This window comes from Panthera tigris, chromosome A2 (genome assembly GCF_018350195.1).
Source record: "Panthera tigris isolate Pti1 chromosome A2, P.tigris_Pti1_mat1.1, whole genome shotgun sequence".
Taxonomy (NCBI): domain Eukaryota; kingdom Metazoa; phylum Chordata; class Mammalia; order Carnivora; family Felidae; genus Panthera; species Panthera tigris.
Window position 1 is genome coordinate 92,130,589 of NC_056661.1, and position 17,759 is coordinate 92,148,347.

The 17,759-nt window shown below is 36.8% G+C and overlaps 1 protein-coding gene across 1 annotated transcript in view; it reads left to right on the forward strand.

Moving 5' to 3' along the window:
* The window catches only part of LOC102959637 (tigger transposable element-derived protein 1), a 41,977-nt gene extending 29,884 nt beyond the window's left edge, over nucleotides 1-12,093 (forward strand). Inside the window, 6 exon segments of the mRNA XM_042977208.1 lie at nucleotides 10,271-10,442; nucleotides 10,445-10,471; nucleotides 10,474-10,601; nucleotides 10,603-10,706; nucleotides 10,708-11,378; nucleotides 11,381-12,093. Of these exon segments, the coding sequence (XP_042833142.1) occupies nucleotides 10,271-10,442; nucleotides 10,445-10,471; nucleotides 10,474-10,601; nucleotides 10,603-10,706; nucleotides 10,708-11,378; nucleotides 11,381-12,093 (1,815 nt within the window).
* Nucleotides 12,094-17,759: the final 5,666 nt, after the last annotated feature.

Below are 17,759 nucleotides of genomic sequence, written 5' to 3' on the forward strand. Positions count from 1 at the left end.
TGTTTTCCATAGTGGCCATAACAATTTACAATTCCAACTGTGCACAAAAGGTTCTCTTTTCTCCACATCAACACCAGCCTTTGTTAACTATTGTCTTTTTAATGATGGACATTTTAACAGGCATAAGATGGTATTTCATTGTGATTTTAATCTGCATTTCCCTAATGTCTAGTGATATTAAACATCTTTATTTTGCACCTGTTGGCCTTTTGTCTATCTTTTTTGGAAAATGGTCCCTTCAGTTCTTTTGCCCATTTTAAAATTGAGTTATTTGGTTTTTTGCAATTGAGTTGTATGAATTTTATCTATATATTTGCTATTAACCCCTTATCAGATACATGGCTTGCAGATTTTCCCCCCATTCTGTAGGCTGTCTTTTCACTTTGTTGATGGTTTCTTTTGCTCTGCAGAAGTATTTGAGTTTCACTTAGTCCCAATTGTTTATTTTTGATTTTGTTGCTTGTGTTTTAAGTGTCTTATCAAAGAAACCATTGCCAACAGCCATGTCAAGGAGCATTATTCCTGTTTTATTCTGGCAGGTAGAATTGGGTCTCGGCTCCCTCGTCTGAGTGGGCAGGGAAGGGGATGCTCCAGGTAACTCTCAATCTCTCAAACAAGTTCTCCAATGGGACGAACTGGGACTACCCTTAGGCTTGGCTATGAATTAATCCCTCTGCCTGTGTGTAGCACGGATACCCTCTCTGCTGGGTACTAGCTTCGATGTGGGGGCAATCCATTCTGTCATCCCACTGCTCTGCTCAAGTGTCACTAGGACGCACAGCTTCCAGGAGTTGTGGCCAGCCGCGGTGGTCAGATGTAGCCTCAAAACACTCTCCACAAATGGTGGACACCTATGACTCACCTCCCTGCCTGGGTTGGGCAAACTCAGCTCTAGGACCAGCAAATTCCGCATTTTAAGGATCTAAATAAGGCAGAGCTACCACCCCACCGAGTTCCCTGGCCAGAGTACACCACTGCCTTGGTTCTTCAAATTAGCAAAGCCGCTGGTTTGGGTTAATACTTGGGCATATCAACTGTGCCTGCCAAGATTCATGCGCGGGTTCTTCCATGCCCCTCCCCACTTCTCTGTCACATCCTGGTGGTTGAGCCCAAAGACTCCCCTGCAGTACTTGTGGGGCGAGATCAGAGTAGAGGCTTCCGCAAGTGACCAACAGTGCTGTGGGGGTCAGTTGTCCCTGCCTAGGTTCCCCTGTCTCTCCTGAAGGAACCAGAGACTCAGGGGAGATCTCTCTATGTGGTGCTTCACTGGCCTGGGGACAGGGCAATAACATCAATGTCTAGCTGCTTCTCTTTCCCTTCTAATGTGGTCTGTCTTGGGCTCTGAGGTGCGGTGGGGTGCTTCATCCTCATTGCCATTTTCTAGGAGTCTCATAGTAGTACCTTGTTTTTAATCAGTTATTAACTGTTCTTCTTTTAAAAGGGAGTGAAATCAGGGACAGCCTACCTTGACATCTTGGTGATGTCACTCCTTAAACGCTTCTTAACTCGATAGAGTGAATGTTATAGTAAAGAAGATGGGGCCCCTAATCCCACATTCTTTATAATTATTGAAGAAAGGCTGTCATAAAAACCCATTTTTATAATTTAGAAAATAGTTGAGCTCATATCCGTGCTGATTTGGTGTGCCCCTTGAAGAATTTTACAATTTATTTTGTAGGAAATTGCTAGTCTTCAAGGGCTTCTAAGCAAGCAAATGATATGATCAGATTTGTGATTTAGAAAAAATATATCTAAAAGCAGTTTAAGAGATGGTACACCAGGCAAGAGCTTGGCTCTGTGATAAGATATGAGGCTAAAAGCCCAAGAGAGATGATCAGAAATCATTATATAGCAGTGACAAGGAGAGAAAGTGAGAAGGGGTGCATTCAAACGATTGCCATTGGCTCGCAACACATGAACACATGGTCTACATCACTAATAATCAACTAAATACAAACTTGGAGAGTTTTTTTTATAAGGTTGTCAAATATGATAAAAGAATGATCCTACTCAGTGTTGACAAGATGTGAGAAAACAAACACTGGTAAACAGTCCTTATGAGGATATAAATTGTTTCAATCTTTTGATGTTCAGTTTGGATTATTTAGCAAAGGACTTAAAATAGGAATTTTCCCATCAACAATTCCGTCTGGCATGTATTCTAGAAAAATAATCAAATGAATTCCAAAGATTGATGTATAGGATGTTTAAAATAGAAAAATACTGAAAACATGCTAAACCTACAATGAAAAAAAAAAAAACAGAGAATGACTAAATTATGACACATATAAACTAGAATACTATGTAAAAAATTAAAATTGCATTTTGGATCTATATTTTACACAAAATTTAATTATTAAAAGAGATGCTGGAATACTTGCTTGTATCAAAAATTAAAAATCAGAAGTATAGAACAATGAGTAAAAGTATGTAGTAACAATTTGGTCCCTATCTTTTTAGATAAGTGTCTAAACATTTACATCAAATTGTTAACTTTTATAGGAAATGTAAACATAAAATGTGATTTTATTTTACATATTATTCTGCTTTCATATGTTTTCACTTACATCTTGTCAGTCCATAAAGATTTCTATTTTATTGTGGTAAGTCGATACCCAGAATTTATGTCACTGTGGCTTCTAAATTGTCTGAGCTTCATATATAATATTATTACCTTATGATTATGTTTTCTTTTTTGTACAACTCTTTTTTCCTGGAGTTAGAAATTGCTTTACTCTTATATTTGCCTCGTTTTCTATCACTGCCTATTACAAATTTATCTCTGAACTATGTACCATATATAATAGCAAGGTCTTTTTTTTTTTAATTTTTTTTTTGAAGTTTATTTATTTTTGGGACAGAGAGAGACAGAGCATGAACGGGGGAGGGGCAGAGACAGAGGGAGACACAGAATTGGAAGCAGGCTCCAGGCTCTGAGCCATCAGCCCAGAGCCCGACGCGGGGCTCGAACTCACAGACCGCGAGATCGTGACCTGAGCTGAAGTCGGACGCTTACCCGACTGAGCCACCCAGGCGCCCCGCAAAGTCTTTTTTTTTAACATTTATTTATTTATTTTTGAGAGAGAGAGAGCATGTGAGAGAGGGGCAGGGGCAGGAGAGGAGACAGAGAGTCCCAAGCTGACTCCACGCTGATAGCGCAGAGCCTGATGTGGAGCTTGAAGTGAACTGTGAGATCATGACCTGAGGCAAAATCAAGAGTTCCGCTTAGCTGACTGAACCACCAGTGCCTCTGATAACAACGTGTTAATACAAAATGTCAGACACATGAGGCAATAGGTCAGTTCTGTTTTGTTTTTTATTTCCCTCCTTCCCATTTTAGAGAAATAGGTGGTAGGGACCTCTCTCTTTCTACCCCAGCCCCCGCAGGTTGCTCTCCACTCCTGCTGCACAGCTATTGTTCTGAGACTTCTTTTTATCATCATCCTGTGACTGCTTTTGCTTCTCTCCAAGATTTTATTCCTCATTTTCTTGATCTTATGACTTCCTATATCTTATTTCCTCCTTTTGCTGGAACCTAGTCCCCAGAAGCTTCCTAAGACACACAAGGTAAAACTGTGGGACCCACGTGTATCGGTAAATGTAAATGTGCTTATTCTACTTTTATACTTGATTTATTTTTCAACCGGGTTTCAACTTTAATGTTGCTCTTGAAAAGTCATATGTCATCTTTAATCCCAATCCTTTCTTTCTGAAAACATTTAGACATTTCTCTTCATCATTTCTTCTCACAAGAAACATTTATTTACAGCCAGCAATGGGCCAGATACCATTCCAGTTACTGGGGATACAGTAATAAACCAATCATCTCCATACTTGTGGAGCTGACATCACAGTGAGTGTGGGAAAATAGAAAAAGAAGACAGAAAATAGAAAGTAATATCTTCTTCTAAAAAAGAAGATAGAAAATAATAGAATATGCAGAGCACTGGGTAGTCCTATGTGCTATGGAGGAAAATAAGAGTAGAGTGTAGAGGGGGTGCTCTGGGCAAACAGAATTTTAATTAGGGACTTCAGTGAAGACCTTAATGAAAAGACAATGATACAACTTAGAAGATACAGGGAGCCATTGATTACAGCCATCTATCTGAGGGAGAATGTTCCAGGAAGAGGGAATGCTCCACGTAAAGTCTGGGAAATCACACCATGCACACTGTTCCAAAGATTCCTAATATGCTAACATCCTATAATGACTTGCTTTTCTATGAATCAAATTTCAATCACTGTGCAGGCCATTCCATAGAATATTTCAATTAGGAAAATCTCGCCATTTGTTTTGGGATTTTTTTAATATTATATTTGATAATTTCCTCATCTGCTCTCTTTCTTCCCTTTCAAAATTCTCTTATTTGGATATTATAATTCCAGAATGAATCTTCCAAATTCCTTATTATTTTTCTTGCTGTTAATATTATGTCTTAATATTTATGTCTTAATGTGTATGTCTTAGTATTTAGGTCAAAATTCTGTGAGATTTTCACAATATTATCTTCCAGATTTTCTACTGAACATTTTTTCATATTGTGTGTGTGTATGTGTGTGGGGGGAAATAGAGAGAGACAGAGAGTGAGAGAGCAAGCAAATGCACATTTGGTTTGATCTACAGTTTATGTGCTTGAGGCATTCCTCATATATTTTGTAGTACTTGGCTGTTTACCTGACAGTCTTATTTATAACTAAGGGACCAAAAGTTTGATTGGAAGGTTTATGTGTATGGGTTGAGTTTACCAGATGGCAACCTTCAGTATGGTGTGATAAGTAGTAATTATTATTATTTTTTCAGTGAATGACCTCCAGGGGTCAGTATCTGTGAAGCTTTCAGAAGCCATGAACAGAAAAGAAATTTGAAATCTCACTTATATGCAAATTTTCACTTAATCTCCTTATTTTAAATGGTTTTATAGCTTAGCCCTAAACTGTATCAGATGTTCTTAAGACTAAATCCTACCTGGTTCAGTTTTTCCAGAGAGCAAGCCTCAGTTTTCTGCCAGAGTAGACTAGGGGATCTGCTGGCCCATCTCCTCTTTTATAAGGGCTAACTGGTTTTCTTATTTTGAGTCCCAACCTCTACTTTTCCAGTTTTACTTCTCTACCAAAGTTTGCTGGATTAATGTCAGCTAGTCCTCACCTCAGTGGTTTGGTCTACCTTGTCTGTTACTTGTCCCTTCCCTTCTCTCTCCTCCCTCTTGTCTTTCCCACCACTTTAGGCCTATATATATATATTTTTTTTTTTTTTTTTCCTTAGTAAAATAGAACCAACACTATATTCTTCACAGAGTTATTGTGACAATGCATGAAAATCTTGGCCCATTGCCTAGCATATAGTAAGTGCTCAACAGAGCAGATGGAGGCATGTTTCACAAAGTGTGGTTTCCAAAGGTAGCTGGGGCTCATTTCTCAAGAATACTGTTTGAGGGATTCTTTCGCCAAATGGGAGGCTAACCTGGAGGGCCTCTAATAATAAATATTTTTTAATAATAAATTTTTTTATCTCTGAAATTATGATTGTGTAAATTTGTAGTTAAATGCAACTTTCTGTCTCTTGATTTAATCTCAGGCTTAGACTTGGCAGTGAAGAAAAAATAATAATGTGCTGCTAGCATTAGGTCCCTGGAGCCATAACACCTATGTCAGGCTTTTACTTTCTGAATACAATTCAGCAACTTCACTTTGATGTATATCAGATGTCAGATATCATGAAAAATCATACAGCAGAGTCTTGGTTCTTTACCATGTATATGCTTTTTGCATTTACAGATCTATAGGTTTACTTTTCCTAGCCTTTTTTTTTTTTTTTTTTTAGTTTCTTTTAAAATTATGTTACGGCTTCTTGACATAATATTTCAGCATATCATGGTAGCTCCATGCTGAATGAATTATGCATAAAATTAATCCTACAATGTCTAATGATAGCTTCTATTATTGCATTGTTGAAGATCTACAAATGGCAATATTATTCTCCTTATCTATTAAGTATTATCTGTTAAGTGTCTGGCACTAGGTGAGCTCCTCCCTTGAAACATAAATTAATCTGGTTATTTAAGTGATAAAATTATACCCATTATAATAAAAAAAAACAAGATATTACAGAACTGTAAGGCTGGAAGTCACTGCCCAGAAATGTTCATGATAAGGCCAGACCACAGAAAGCCATGCTTGACGCGTAAATCAGTTTTAATTAATTATTTCTTTCCTATTTCCATGTAATTCTGTCGATTAGATATGGAAATCATCCAGTAATTCACTCTTTCAGTCATTTGTTCAAAACTCATTTGTGCTAGGTACTTTGTATTCTATAGATATAAAAATAAGTGAGCACTTCCAGTTTCTGGTCCATTATGTACAGAATTTGGAAGTTGTCACGGCCATCCAACAGAAACAGATGAAAACTAAACAAACTGAAAGATCGACAGCTCTATTTAGAACCATCAGTGAACTGAGGTTATGGGGCAAATTGCTTTCCCCAAAATTGGACAAGGGGATATAAGAAATTACAACTTTGCAAAGCTGAAGTGTGAGGATTTTGAGGGAATCATTAGCAGTATACTGAAGAATTGCTGGAGCCTCAGTGTGGATAAGTTTGAGGTAAAACTCGGGTGGGTAGAGGGCTGTCTCAAGCAGGCCACTATGCTTTTATAAATTTTACCTCTGGGAGACCTATCGTGTTCTTAAATTGAAGATGAAAGAAAAAAAAATCCCCTTCTGCTTCAAGCGGCAGAAGAGGAAAAGTCATCATTTAAAAATGTGTCAGAGCATTCTGGGCTTCTTAACAAGACATACCCTCAAAAAAAAAAACTAAAAAAAAAAAAAACTGTTTTGCCAACCTCAGGGAAGAGAAATGCCCATCTCCCCTTCTAGTCTTCCTGTCTCAACTAAGGGTGATGAGGGAGAGAGAGATCAGCCCTGAGGAGCACTTGAGAGAGTCATAGCCCAACAGGTCAGTAAAGGCTGAGACCTATTCACAGGACTCCCGAACACTTCGCCTCCTCCCACCAACACCTTACCACCTCATCCATAGAATAGTAGAGGAATGCAACAGAAAGAACGGCATATCTCTAATCTTATTCAAGAAGCCTCTAGAGAAGCCTGAAAACAACAGAGGAGATAAATACATGGACACCAGATGAAATGTTAGGCCCTGATGAAATTATAGTTTCAACAAGAGGAAAGACCCAAATCCCTAGCTGGATATACATAAACCTTACACTAAAGGCATATTTGCTTCAGTTTCATTTACCCAATGCATCATGTCTGGCTTTCAAGAAAATACTTGCAAAACATAGTAAATAACAGAAAACACGGTTTGAAGAGACAGAACAAGACTTCAAATAACACTCAAATATGGCAGAGATGTCGGCATTATCAGACTGAGAATTTAAAACAACTGTGATTAATATGATTAAGGGCTCTAGTGGAAAAAGTAGACATTATACAAGAACAGATAGGTAATGTAAACAGAGGGATGGAAACTAATAAAGAATAAAAGAAAATATGAGAAATAAAAATTCTAAAAACTGCAGCAGAAATGAAGAATGCCTTTGAAGGACTCATGAAATGATTGGACAGAACTAAGGAAAGAATCAGCGAACTTGAAAAAAATGCCAGTAGAAACTGCCAACACTGAAAGGCAAAGAGAAAAAAATGTAATGAAAAAGATAGATTATCCAAAAATAGTGGGAACATTATAAAAGCATAAAATCCATGTAATGGTATTACCAGAATGAATAGAAAGAGAGAGGAAGAGAGGAAGGAAAGGAGAGAGGGAGAGAGAGCGAGCAGAAGAAATATTTGAATTATGACTGAGAGTTTCTCAAAATTAATTAGGGACAATAAACTACAGATCTAGGAAGCTCAGAGACACTAATCAGAACATCGGAGACAAAATGCATAAATCTACACCTAGGTGTATCATATTCGAACTGCAGAAAATCAAAAACAGAAAATAAATACATAAAAACTTCCTCAGACAAACAAAAATTGAGGCACTGTGTCACCAGTAGACCTACCTGAAAAGAACTGTTAGGAGAAATTCTACAGAAAGAAAGAAAATATATACATCAGAAACTCCTTTCACATAAAGAAAAGAAGATGATTAGAGAAGGAATAATGAAGGTTAAATAAAGTCTTATATTTTTCTTGCTCTCAATTGATTTAGCAGATAACTATTTGTTCAAAATAATATCAGTAACTGGTATGTTCAGCAGGTAGAAAAGCAACTAGGAAGATAGTTGAAGTGAAAAGTACCATCAATCAACTTGATCAATTGACATCTCTGGAATACTTCATTCACCCAACATTATCAGTATACACATTCTTTTCAAGCTCACGTGAAGATTTCACCTAGAAAGACCATCTTCTGGTCAGAAACATATCTTACCAAATTAAAAAAATATATATATAAATTTGCTCTTAGACCAAAGGGAATTAAACTAGAAATCAATAATGGAAAGATAGCTGGAAACCTCCGAATAATGGGAGATTAAACAACACACTTCTAAATGATATGAAACAAAGAAAGTCTCAGAGAGAAATTTTAAAATATTTTGAACTAAATGAAAATACAACACAGTTTGTAAAAATTTGTGGGATACAACCAAAGTGGAGCTTATGAAACAATTTTATATTGTTGCATGTTATATTAGAAGCAAAGAAAGACTGGGGCGCCTGGGTGGCTCAGTCAGTTGAGCGTCTGACTTCGGCTCAGGTCCTGATCTTATGGTCTGTGAGTTCAAGCCCCGCGTCAGTCTCTGTGCTGACAGCTCAGAGACTGGCGCCTGCTTCAGATTCTGTGTCTCCCTCTCTCTCTGAACCTCCCCCATTCATGCTTTGTCTCTCTCTGTCTCAAAAATAAATAAACATTTAAAAAAATTTTTTTTAAAAAGCAAAGAAAGACTTAACATTAATAATCTAAGCTTCCACCTTAAGAACTATAGAGAAAAATTACAGATTGAATCCAAAGCAAGCAGAAGAAAAGAAATAAAAATCAGAGCAGAAATCAATGAAATTAAAAACAGGAAAGCAATAGAGCAAGTCAATAAAATCTAAAGCTAGTTCTAGGAAAAGACCAATAAATTGATTAAACTTTAGTTTAAAAAAAAGAGACAGAAAGACACAAATTACTAATATTAAAAACAAAAGAGCAGTAATTACTGCTGATTCCATGGATATTAGAAGGATAATAAAGGGATATTATGAAAAATTCTATGCTCACAAATTTAGCATCTTTTTTTCTAAAAGAGTTTTCACCAATCTTGAATGCTTAGGTTAACTATTATTGATGGCTTCCTTAAAGGTAATTCTATGAGATGACCAATAAAACTATGCCAGGGCACAAAGTTACATGCCAGTATGATTAACAAAGGAATTCTGGGCAGAAAAGTGAATACATAGTGAAATCCTTGAGGATTTCTTGGTAAGTATGAATGTAACTATTTCCTGTAAGGATTAAAGACATACCTCTAGGCTTTATTCTGATTATTAAAGAGACAAAGCTTAAGTAAGTCTGTATCAATGTTGAGATGGGTTTCTGTTCAGGTGTAGGTTGGAGGAACACTTGAAAAACAGAGCCAAGATGTTTTCAGAAGAAGTAGTCTTGTATCTACTCCAGTGCAGAGAATAAAAACATGAATGTTTTATATTGGAGTGTGACTCTATTAGTTTTACACAGAGAACTGTTAGAAATGAGTTCGTATCTGTTTGAGAAAAGACAGCTGCATCTTTGACATAGCCATAAGTTCATCTCAGTAAATAACCTTAGCATTTTTAAAACACGTGATACAACTTTCTGACTTACATCCCAAAATAAAGTATGAAACACATACCTAGATAATATAATGAGTTTGTTCTCAAAATGGAATTATTAAATGCAGGCATAATATCTTTTATTGTGCTTCACTTTATTTGCTTCATTTTACAAATGACGGTTTGTGGCTACCCTGTGTTGAGCAAGTCTCCTGGTGCCATTTTTTCCAACAGCATTTGCACACTTTGTGTATTTGTGTCACATTTTGGTAATTTTTGCAATATTTTAAACTTTTTCATTATTACTTTATTTCTTATGGTGATTTGTGATCAGTGATCTTTGATGTTACTATTATAATTGGCGGGGCAGGCGGGGGGGCTGGGCGCACCATGAACCACACCTATATAAGACAGCAAACTTGATCATGAATGTGTGTATGTTCTGACTGCTCCAGTGTGCGGCCATTTTCCCATCTCTCTCCCTCTCCTCAGGCCTCCCTTATTCTCTGAGACACAACAATATCAAAGTACAGCAATTAGTAACCCCACAGTGGCCTCTAAGTGTTCAAGTGAAAGGAAGAGTCACAGGTCTCTCACTTTAAATCAAAAGCTAGAAATGATTAAGCTCAGTGAGGAAGGCATGTCCAAAGCTGGGAAAGACTGAAAGCTAGGCTTCTTGCACCAGTGAGTCAAGTTGTAAATACAAAGGAAAAATCTTTCAGGAAATTAAAAGTGCTATTTCAATGAACACCCGAGTGATAGGAAAGCAAAACAGCCTTACTGCTGATATGGAAAAGGATTTAGTGGTCTGAATAGAAGACCAAACCAGCCACAACATTCCCAAATGTTAGGCAAAACTTAACCCAAAACAAGGCCCTAACTCTCTTCGATTCTATGAAGGCTGAGGGCAGTGAGGAAGTTGCAGAAGAAAAGCTGGAAGTAAGCAGTTTGGTTCATGAGGTTTAAGTAAAGAAGCCATCACGTTACCATAAAGGTGCAAGGTGAAGCAGCATGTGCTGATACGGCAGCTGCAGCAAGTTCTCCAGGAGATTTAAGTAAGACCAGCAAGGAACGTGTTTACACCAAACAACAGATTTTCAGTGTAAACAAAACAGCCTTCTCTTGAAACAAGATTCCATCTAGGTCTTTCTTAGCTAGAGAGTGTTCAGTGCTTGGCTTCAAAGCTTCAAAGTACAAGCTGACTCTCTTTTTAGGGGCTAAGACAGCTGATGACTTTAAGTTGAAGCAAGTGCTCAGTTACCATTTCAAAAATCCTAGGGTCCTTAAGAATTATGCTAAATATATCCTGACTGTGCTCTATAAATAGAACAACAAAAGCTGGATGATAGCATTTTTATTTAAAAAATGGTTTACTGCATATTTTAAGCCCACTGTTGAGACCTACTGCTCAGAAAACAAGATTCCATTCAAAATATTACTGCTCATTGACAATGCAGCTGGTCATACAAGAGCTCTGATGGAGATGGAGAATAAGATGAATGTTGTTTTCCTGCCTCTTGACGTAACATCCATTCTGCTAACACACCATCCACCCAGGGATCAAGGAGCCATTTTGAGTTTCGAGTCTTATTATTTAAAAAAAAATTCATTTCATGAACTAGAACTGCTATAGCCTGTAGATCCTCTGATGGATCTGGGGAAAGTAAATTGAAAACCTTCTGGAAAGGATTCATCATTCTAGATGCCATGAAGAACATTTGTGATTCACGAGAAGTCAAGGTATCAACATAAACGGAAGTGTGGAAGAAGTTGGTTCCAACCCTCAGGCATGACTTTGAGGAGATCATGACTTCAGTGGAAGAAGTAACTGCACATGTGATAGAAATCCCCCGAGAATTAGAATTGGGTGTGGGGCCTGCAGATGTGACTGAATTACTGCAATGTCCTGATGAAGCTCTAATGGATGAGGAGTTACTTCTTATGGGTGAGCAAATAAAGTAGTTTCTTGAGATGGAATCTACTCCTGGTGAAGATGCTATGAAGATTGTTGAAATGACAACAAATGATTTAGAATCTTACATAAATTTATTTGATCAAGCAGTGGCAGTGCTTGTGAGGATTGACTGCAATTTTGAAAGAAGTTCTACTATGGGTCAAATACTATCAAACAGCTTGGAATACTACAGAGAAATAGTTCATGAAAGGCAGAGTCAGTTGATGGGTCAAATATTATTGTCCTGTTTTAAGAAATTGCCACAGCCACTCCAGTGCTCAGCAACCACCATCCTGATCAGTCATCAGCCATCATCATGGAGACAAGACTCACCACGAACAAAAAGATTAAGACTCTTTGAAAGCTCAGATGATGGTTAGCACTTTTTAGTACTAAAGCATTTTTTAATTAAGGTATGTCCATTGTTTTTTTAGACATAATGCTAGTGCACATATAATAGACTATGGAATAGTGTCAGTATAACTTTTATGTGCACTGGGAAACAAACAAAACAAATCAATTTGACTCACTTTATTGCAATAGTCACTTTATTGCCTTGGTCTGGAACCACTGGTAATATATCCAGAAGTCTGCCTATATAAACTCATTAATGGTTGAAGTATATAAACTTAAAATTATTCCTTTTGCTTGGAATTATTATTTTGTGATAGTCTTTTTTCTTATTCTTTCTTTTTTTTTAATTTGAGCAAGTGCCTTTTGTTTTATTTTAATTAGTCTAACAGGAGGAAGTGTATTGAATTTACTATGACCGCTGCCCAGAGTAATTAAGGACTCTTATAATCAAACTAGGTTCTAACCCTAGATCTAATAATATATATAACCTCTCTGAGCAGTAAATGATACCTACTTCATAGGATTTCCATAAAATTAAATACCATTATAAAGTTGCTCAATGCTGTGTTTGACACAACAAATACCACTTTTATAACAAAGCTTTTAAAATATTTGTATGTGTAATAGAATCCTTATCTTCCTATTTTCTATTAGGGGTTTCAGTTTTCTAGTTCATCAGAGATGATCAAATGATAAGCCTCAAAATTAGAAAGATAGTCAAAATTTGCTTCACTCTACTGTAAATTGGTACTTGTCTGTCCAGAGAAATATATGAGTGTGAAGTCTGTTAAGGTATAAAATTTGAATGAAGGTTGGCAGAAAGACAAGTACATTGAGCTTTCATTCCATACATCATAGCCAAGTCCTCATAAATTCAAAAGCTAACGGAAAGTAAACAAAAAGATTTTCCCACACAGTAATGGTGATAAATATGGGATTAATTTGTACTGAAATTTTGAATGATTCTCAGACTTCATGGAAGTCCATATGTTCTAGGCATCATTAAGGAAACTGAAATGCATTTGATTCAATTTTGAATATGCTGATATACATAATTTGAGCCGTATCAGAGCTTCCCTTTACAAAAACATTCTGTATCAAGACATATAATCAAAAAAATGACTTAATTGGCCAATACTAACAGTGACAGCCACCTATTCCTTATGGCAGTTTTTAAAAAAGCAGTTATGGATATCAAATGTATTCTTCTTATGCAGGAAAAACTGATGGGTTTTAACTTGGGCCAAAATTGTTTTTTGAAGAATTAAATGATTGGTTGAACTGAACTGAACTGAAATGGTTTTCTTTCAATGCTTGCTACGATGCTTTGCACTCAGAGTAAGTGTTCAGTAATAGGTACTAATTAAATATTTATTAAAAATAAAAGTTGTTAAATATTTTGAATCAAACCCCTCTTCAAAACCACTTTATTTCTGAATCTTTAATTGGGAGTCACATATCTATTTTTAAAAAATATTTTAATTTGAGTGTAGTTGGCACACAGCATTACATTAGTTTCAGGTAAACAACACATTGATTTGATAAGTTTATACATTCTGCTGTGGTCACAAGTGTAGCTACCATCTGTTACCATATAATGCTATTACAGTATCATGGACTCTATTCCTTATGTTGTGCCCTTTATTCCCATGACTTATTCATTCCATAACCACATATCTACTTTTAAGCCTGATTCCTAAGCTTTTGTAGCTTCTCAAATACAAATCAGGTTATAATGTGTAGTGAGTCTAGTTGCATTTGGTAATAACCATGAGTAAATTATTAGTGTTCAGCTTTCACATTTCATTAAAGTCAACCAATGTTTATTTAGCCTATCATTTGCAGAAATCTGCCCGGTGTGGTTCAAGAGGAAAATTGGAGTAAGATATGTCTCTAGTCTTCAGGAAGCTTATATATACATAATGACCAACTCTTCTGGTCTCATTTTTGAAACCGATGAAGTCTTGGGAAAACGTGGAGATGCCTAGAGAAATGAGGGAAATGAGGTGAGAAGAGGAGGGCAAGACAACTATGCACATAATTCTAAAATACTAAGCCAAGTATTATGAGAGTTAGAAAAACTTCCTTGGAGACTGAAAGAAAGTAGAACAAGATCAATATTCATTTCACTAACATACAGCAAACTTCCATTCATACATACAGAAAGAATTGATTCTCTCTCACGATAATTAAAAGTGGAGTTTTCCAGTCTATCTGAAGTACATAGGATGTTCACCTGTTCATAGTGTTATTAGAAATATATGCTTCATGATGTTCATTTCCTGGCAAACTACAAGGCTTTAAGGGCTCTTAACTGCAGTGAGATTTAAAATTATATTCCTGTGTATGAGAATTATATATATATAATATATATATATATATATATATATGTATGTATATATGTATATATATAGTATATAAAGTATATATTATATATATATACATAATTTTAGGGTTATAAAATAATTTTCTCGGATTTCTGAGCTGATTCTATTATATAAGGAAACGAATGAGGTTTGTATTAGTAAATTACATATCATAATGTATTTTTCTGCAGTTCCACTGAAATGTTCTGATCAGCACTTTTAGAATCCTGCAGTCTTGGTTTTAGGGTTAGAATATTCTTTTATAATTAATTATTAAAGTTCAAGTCAGTTTTTCAGACTTTATATGGTAAACATTAGGGAGGGTTTTAACATTGTGAAGGCTATAAAGGTAATGTGGAACAGTGTGTGGAACGCCAGACGTGCACCCACAACTGTGACTCCACCACCACTGAGTAGTGGGAAATTGGGGAAGCCACATAGTTTCTCTTAGCATCAATTCTTCATCTGACTACTGTGATCGTAACACCTGCTTCGCTTATCCTATAGGGAAAGAGTAATTGTGAAAAAAACCTAGGAGGACTCTAAAAATAGAAGTGTTATGGGAACAAGAATCGCAATAGCATTTATAGCTCAATGTTTATGTGGAGCTTGTAGTTTTCAAAACACATATGTACGTACTTAGTTGATTAGAAGAAAATCTGCATGTAATTGTTTCTTGATTGAGGGCGAAACTTGACATAGTGAAGAGGCCAAGCTTTCAGTCAGAAGGCTTAGATTGGAACCCTGGCTTGATCACATGGTAGCTTTGTAACTTCAGCTCTATCTTTCTAGTTTAATGAATCCCTTTGGTTTTCTCAGATGTGAAGTGGGGCTCATAGATCTGCCCCCTTTGCTGAGAAGGCTCAGGTGATGATGATGGGTTAAGATGATTCATGCTAAAGTACTCCACACATTTCCAAACAAACAAAACGTTATTTTTATCGCCTTGACTTTGTAAACAAATCTATCTGTATAGTATCCTAGCTCTAGGCAGGAGGTGCAGGGATGAAAACGGTCCAGAAAAACTGGAGTGAGGTAATCAGTGGCTTCCATGCCTGTGTACGACCTGCAGAACCTTAGGTTCAGAGTTACATACGTTCCAGAGAAGCTGGACCATGTGAACTTCCTGTCATGACATCTTCCAACTATTCCAGTCATTCAGTGCCTGCTGATTGCTGCCTGCAATGCACTAAATGAGTCAGGGAAATTACACACCAAAGAGCTACAACATGCAATTGCTATTCTCAAGGCATTTCCAATCCAGGCAGAGAAATAATAAACACAAAAAACTTATAGTGAGAATAAAGGGTTTAAAACCCCTTATCAAGTTTCAAAAGAGTAATTAATTGACAAATGATGAGTTAAGAAAATAGCTACTCTTCACAGAAGGCTGACTCAAAGGAAGTTGTTGTTGTTTTCATTGTTTGCCAAAATAGGAGAGAACTGATCCAAAAATATCTGTCTATAGAGGGGAAGAATGAAGTGGGGGAAAGAGATACAAGATACAAGGGCAGTTAGGGGCCAGGAGAGTGGGAATAATAGAAGAAGAAGTTTTCAGTAGGCCGGCTGGGATTCCATCGAAGCCTAGCAAAGAGGATTTGGAGAGGAGGGGGTGGGGCAGAACTAGGGGAACAAGAGCATTGGTAAAACAATGCTTGTAAAAATGCATATTGTGAAATGTAGAAGAAAAAGATGACACTTATGACTTCTCTTGACTTTAGGAGTCATGTACTGAAGCATACATGCCTAAATCATGAAACTACTACTTTTCCAAACACGGGTATACGATCCATTGGTGGCTCATATAATCACTTCAGTGGGTTGCAACTAGTATATTTCAAAACAAAATAGAATAAAACAGAAAATATTAGAGCACACTACATTTTGTAAGGGTAAGCTTTGTTCCATGAAATTTTGTTGCAGTTAAATAGATATGTATGAGTATCCTGGGTCATGACATAAAATTGATTTCTTTCTGTGGAGTGTAATTAAAAAAAAAATTCCAAAAGCCACTGAACTAGAGAATCTCTGAACTGAATAAAAATGTTGCCAAGAGGCAAATAGAGCTGGAATGCAGTTTGCTAATTTAGATTTGTGTTGGGCTAATCATTATAATGCCTTGCCTTTCTCCAGTGGCTCCCAGGAAGCCAGAAGCACAAATACAAAGAGGAGTTCATGATGTTGATCAAAGGTTAGAAACTGGACCCCGTGGAGGCAAAATTGTTAGGGAAGCAAAGACGTCTTGGCATTTTGAGACTAGGTCGAAGGTGGCAGACCAGAGTTTCTAGCCTGGTGTAGGGTTATCCTCTGTTTTTAAGAAGCTTTATCTTTAGAAAATATCTTTTTTGCTGAGCCTCAAGTTTACCTTCTGTTAATGTCTACATGTAATATCTGTTTATGGTTCTCTCTTCTGGTGCCACACGATACATCAAATCACTTCTGTACAATGAGGATTTGTTATGTATTTGAAAGTAGCTGTTGCCATTTGGATCTGTTTGGGTCTAAATGTAGAATATCAATTTGAGAGCCTCAAAGGCCAAGATACTAGTAAAGGTGGGTACAAGAAATGAGCTGAAGCTCTAAGCATGGTAACGGGCTGGTTTGTGCAGGGCAGGATTGAGTGAGTTTAAAGATACTCAAAGTCTATGGAATAGGTATGTGGATCAGCAGAGGCAAAACTCAAGCATAAATGTGTATCATGAAACAAAATGGAAACACAGCATTACTCCCTGAGCCCTACTCCTTCTTGAAGTGACACTCTGCCTTGAGAGAGGGCCTGCGACTCCCGGGGTCAGGAGCATGACCAGCTTATATCCTCATTCTTCCTTTTGCTTCAGCTTTTTATCAAATCTTGACTTTTCACTCCTTCCTATTTCCTCAGAGGATCATAACACTCTAACTTTTCTAAGTTCCGTTCTCAATCCTATTCTTTTTAAAATACCCCAAATATATAGAACTGGCTGCCTGATTATGCTCATGAACATGGCAAGGTGTGCATCAGTTGAATTTCAAATTAGGCTCTTTAAAAGCATTCTGATATGTAAACTGTTTTTATTTATTTTTTGTTTTAAATGTTTATTTATTTATTTTTAAAGTTTTACTTATTTATTTTAGAGAGAGAGAGAGAGAGAGAGCAGGGGCGGACAGAGAGAGAGAGAGGGGGAGAGAGAGAATGCCAAGCAGGCCCCACACTGTCAGTGCGGAGCCCAACGTGGGGCTTGAACTCATGAACTGTGAGATCATGACCTGAGCCAAAACCAACAGTTGGACATTTAACTGACTGGGCCACCCAGGCGTGCCTAAATGTCTATTTATTTTTGAGAGAA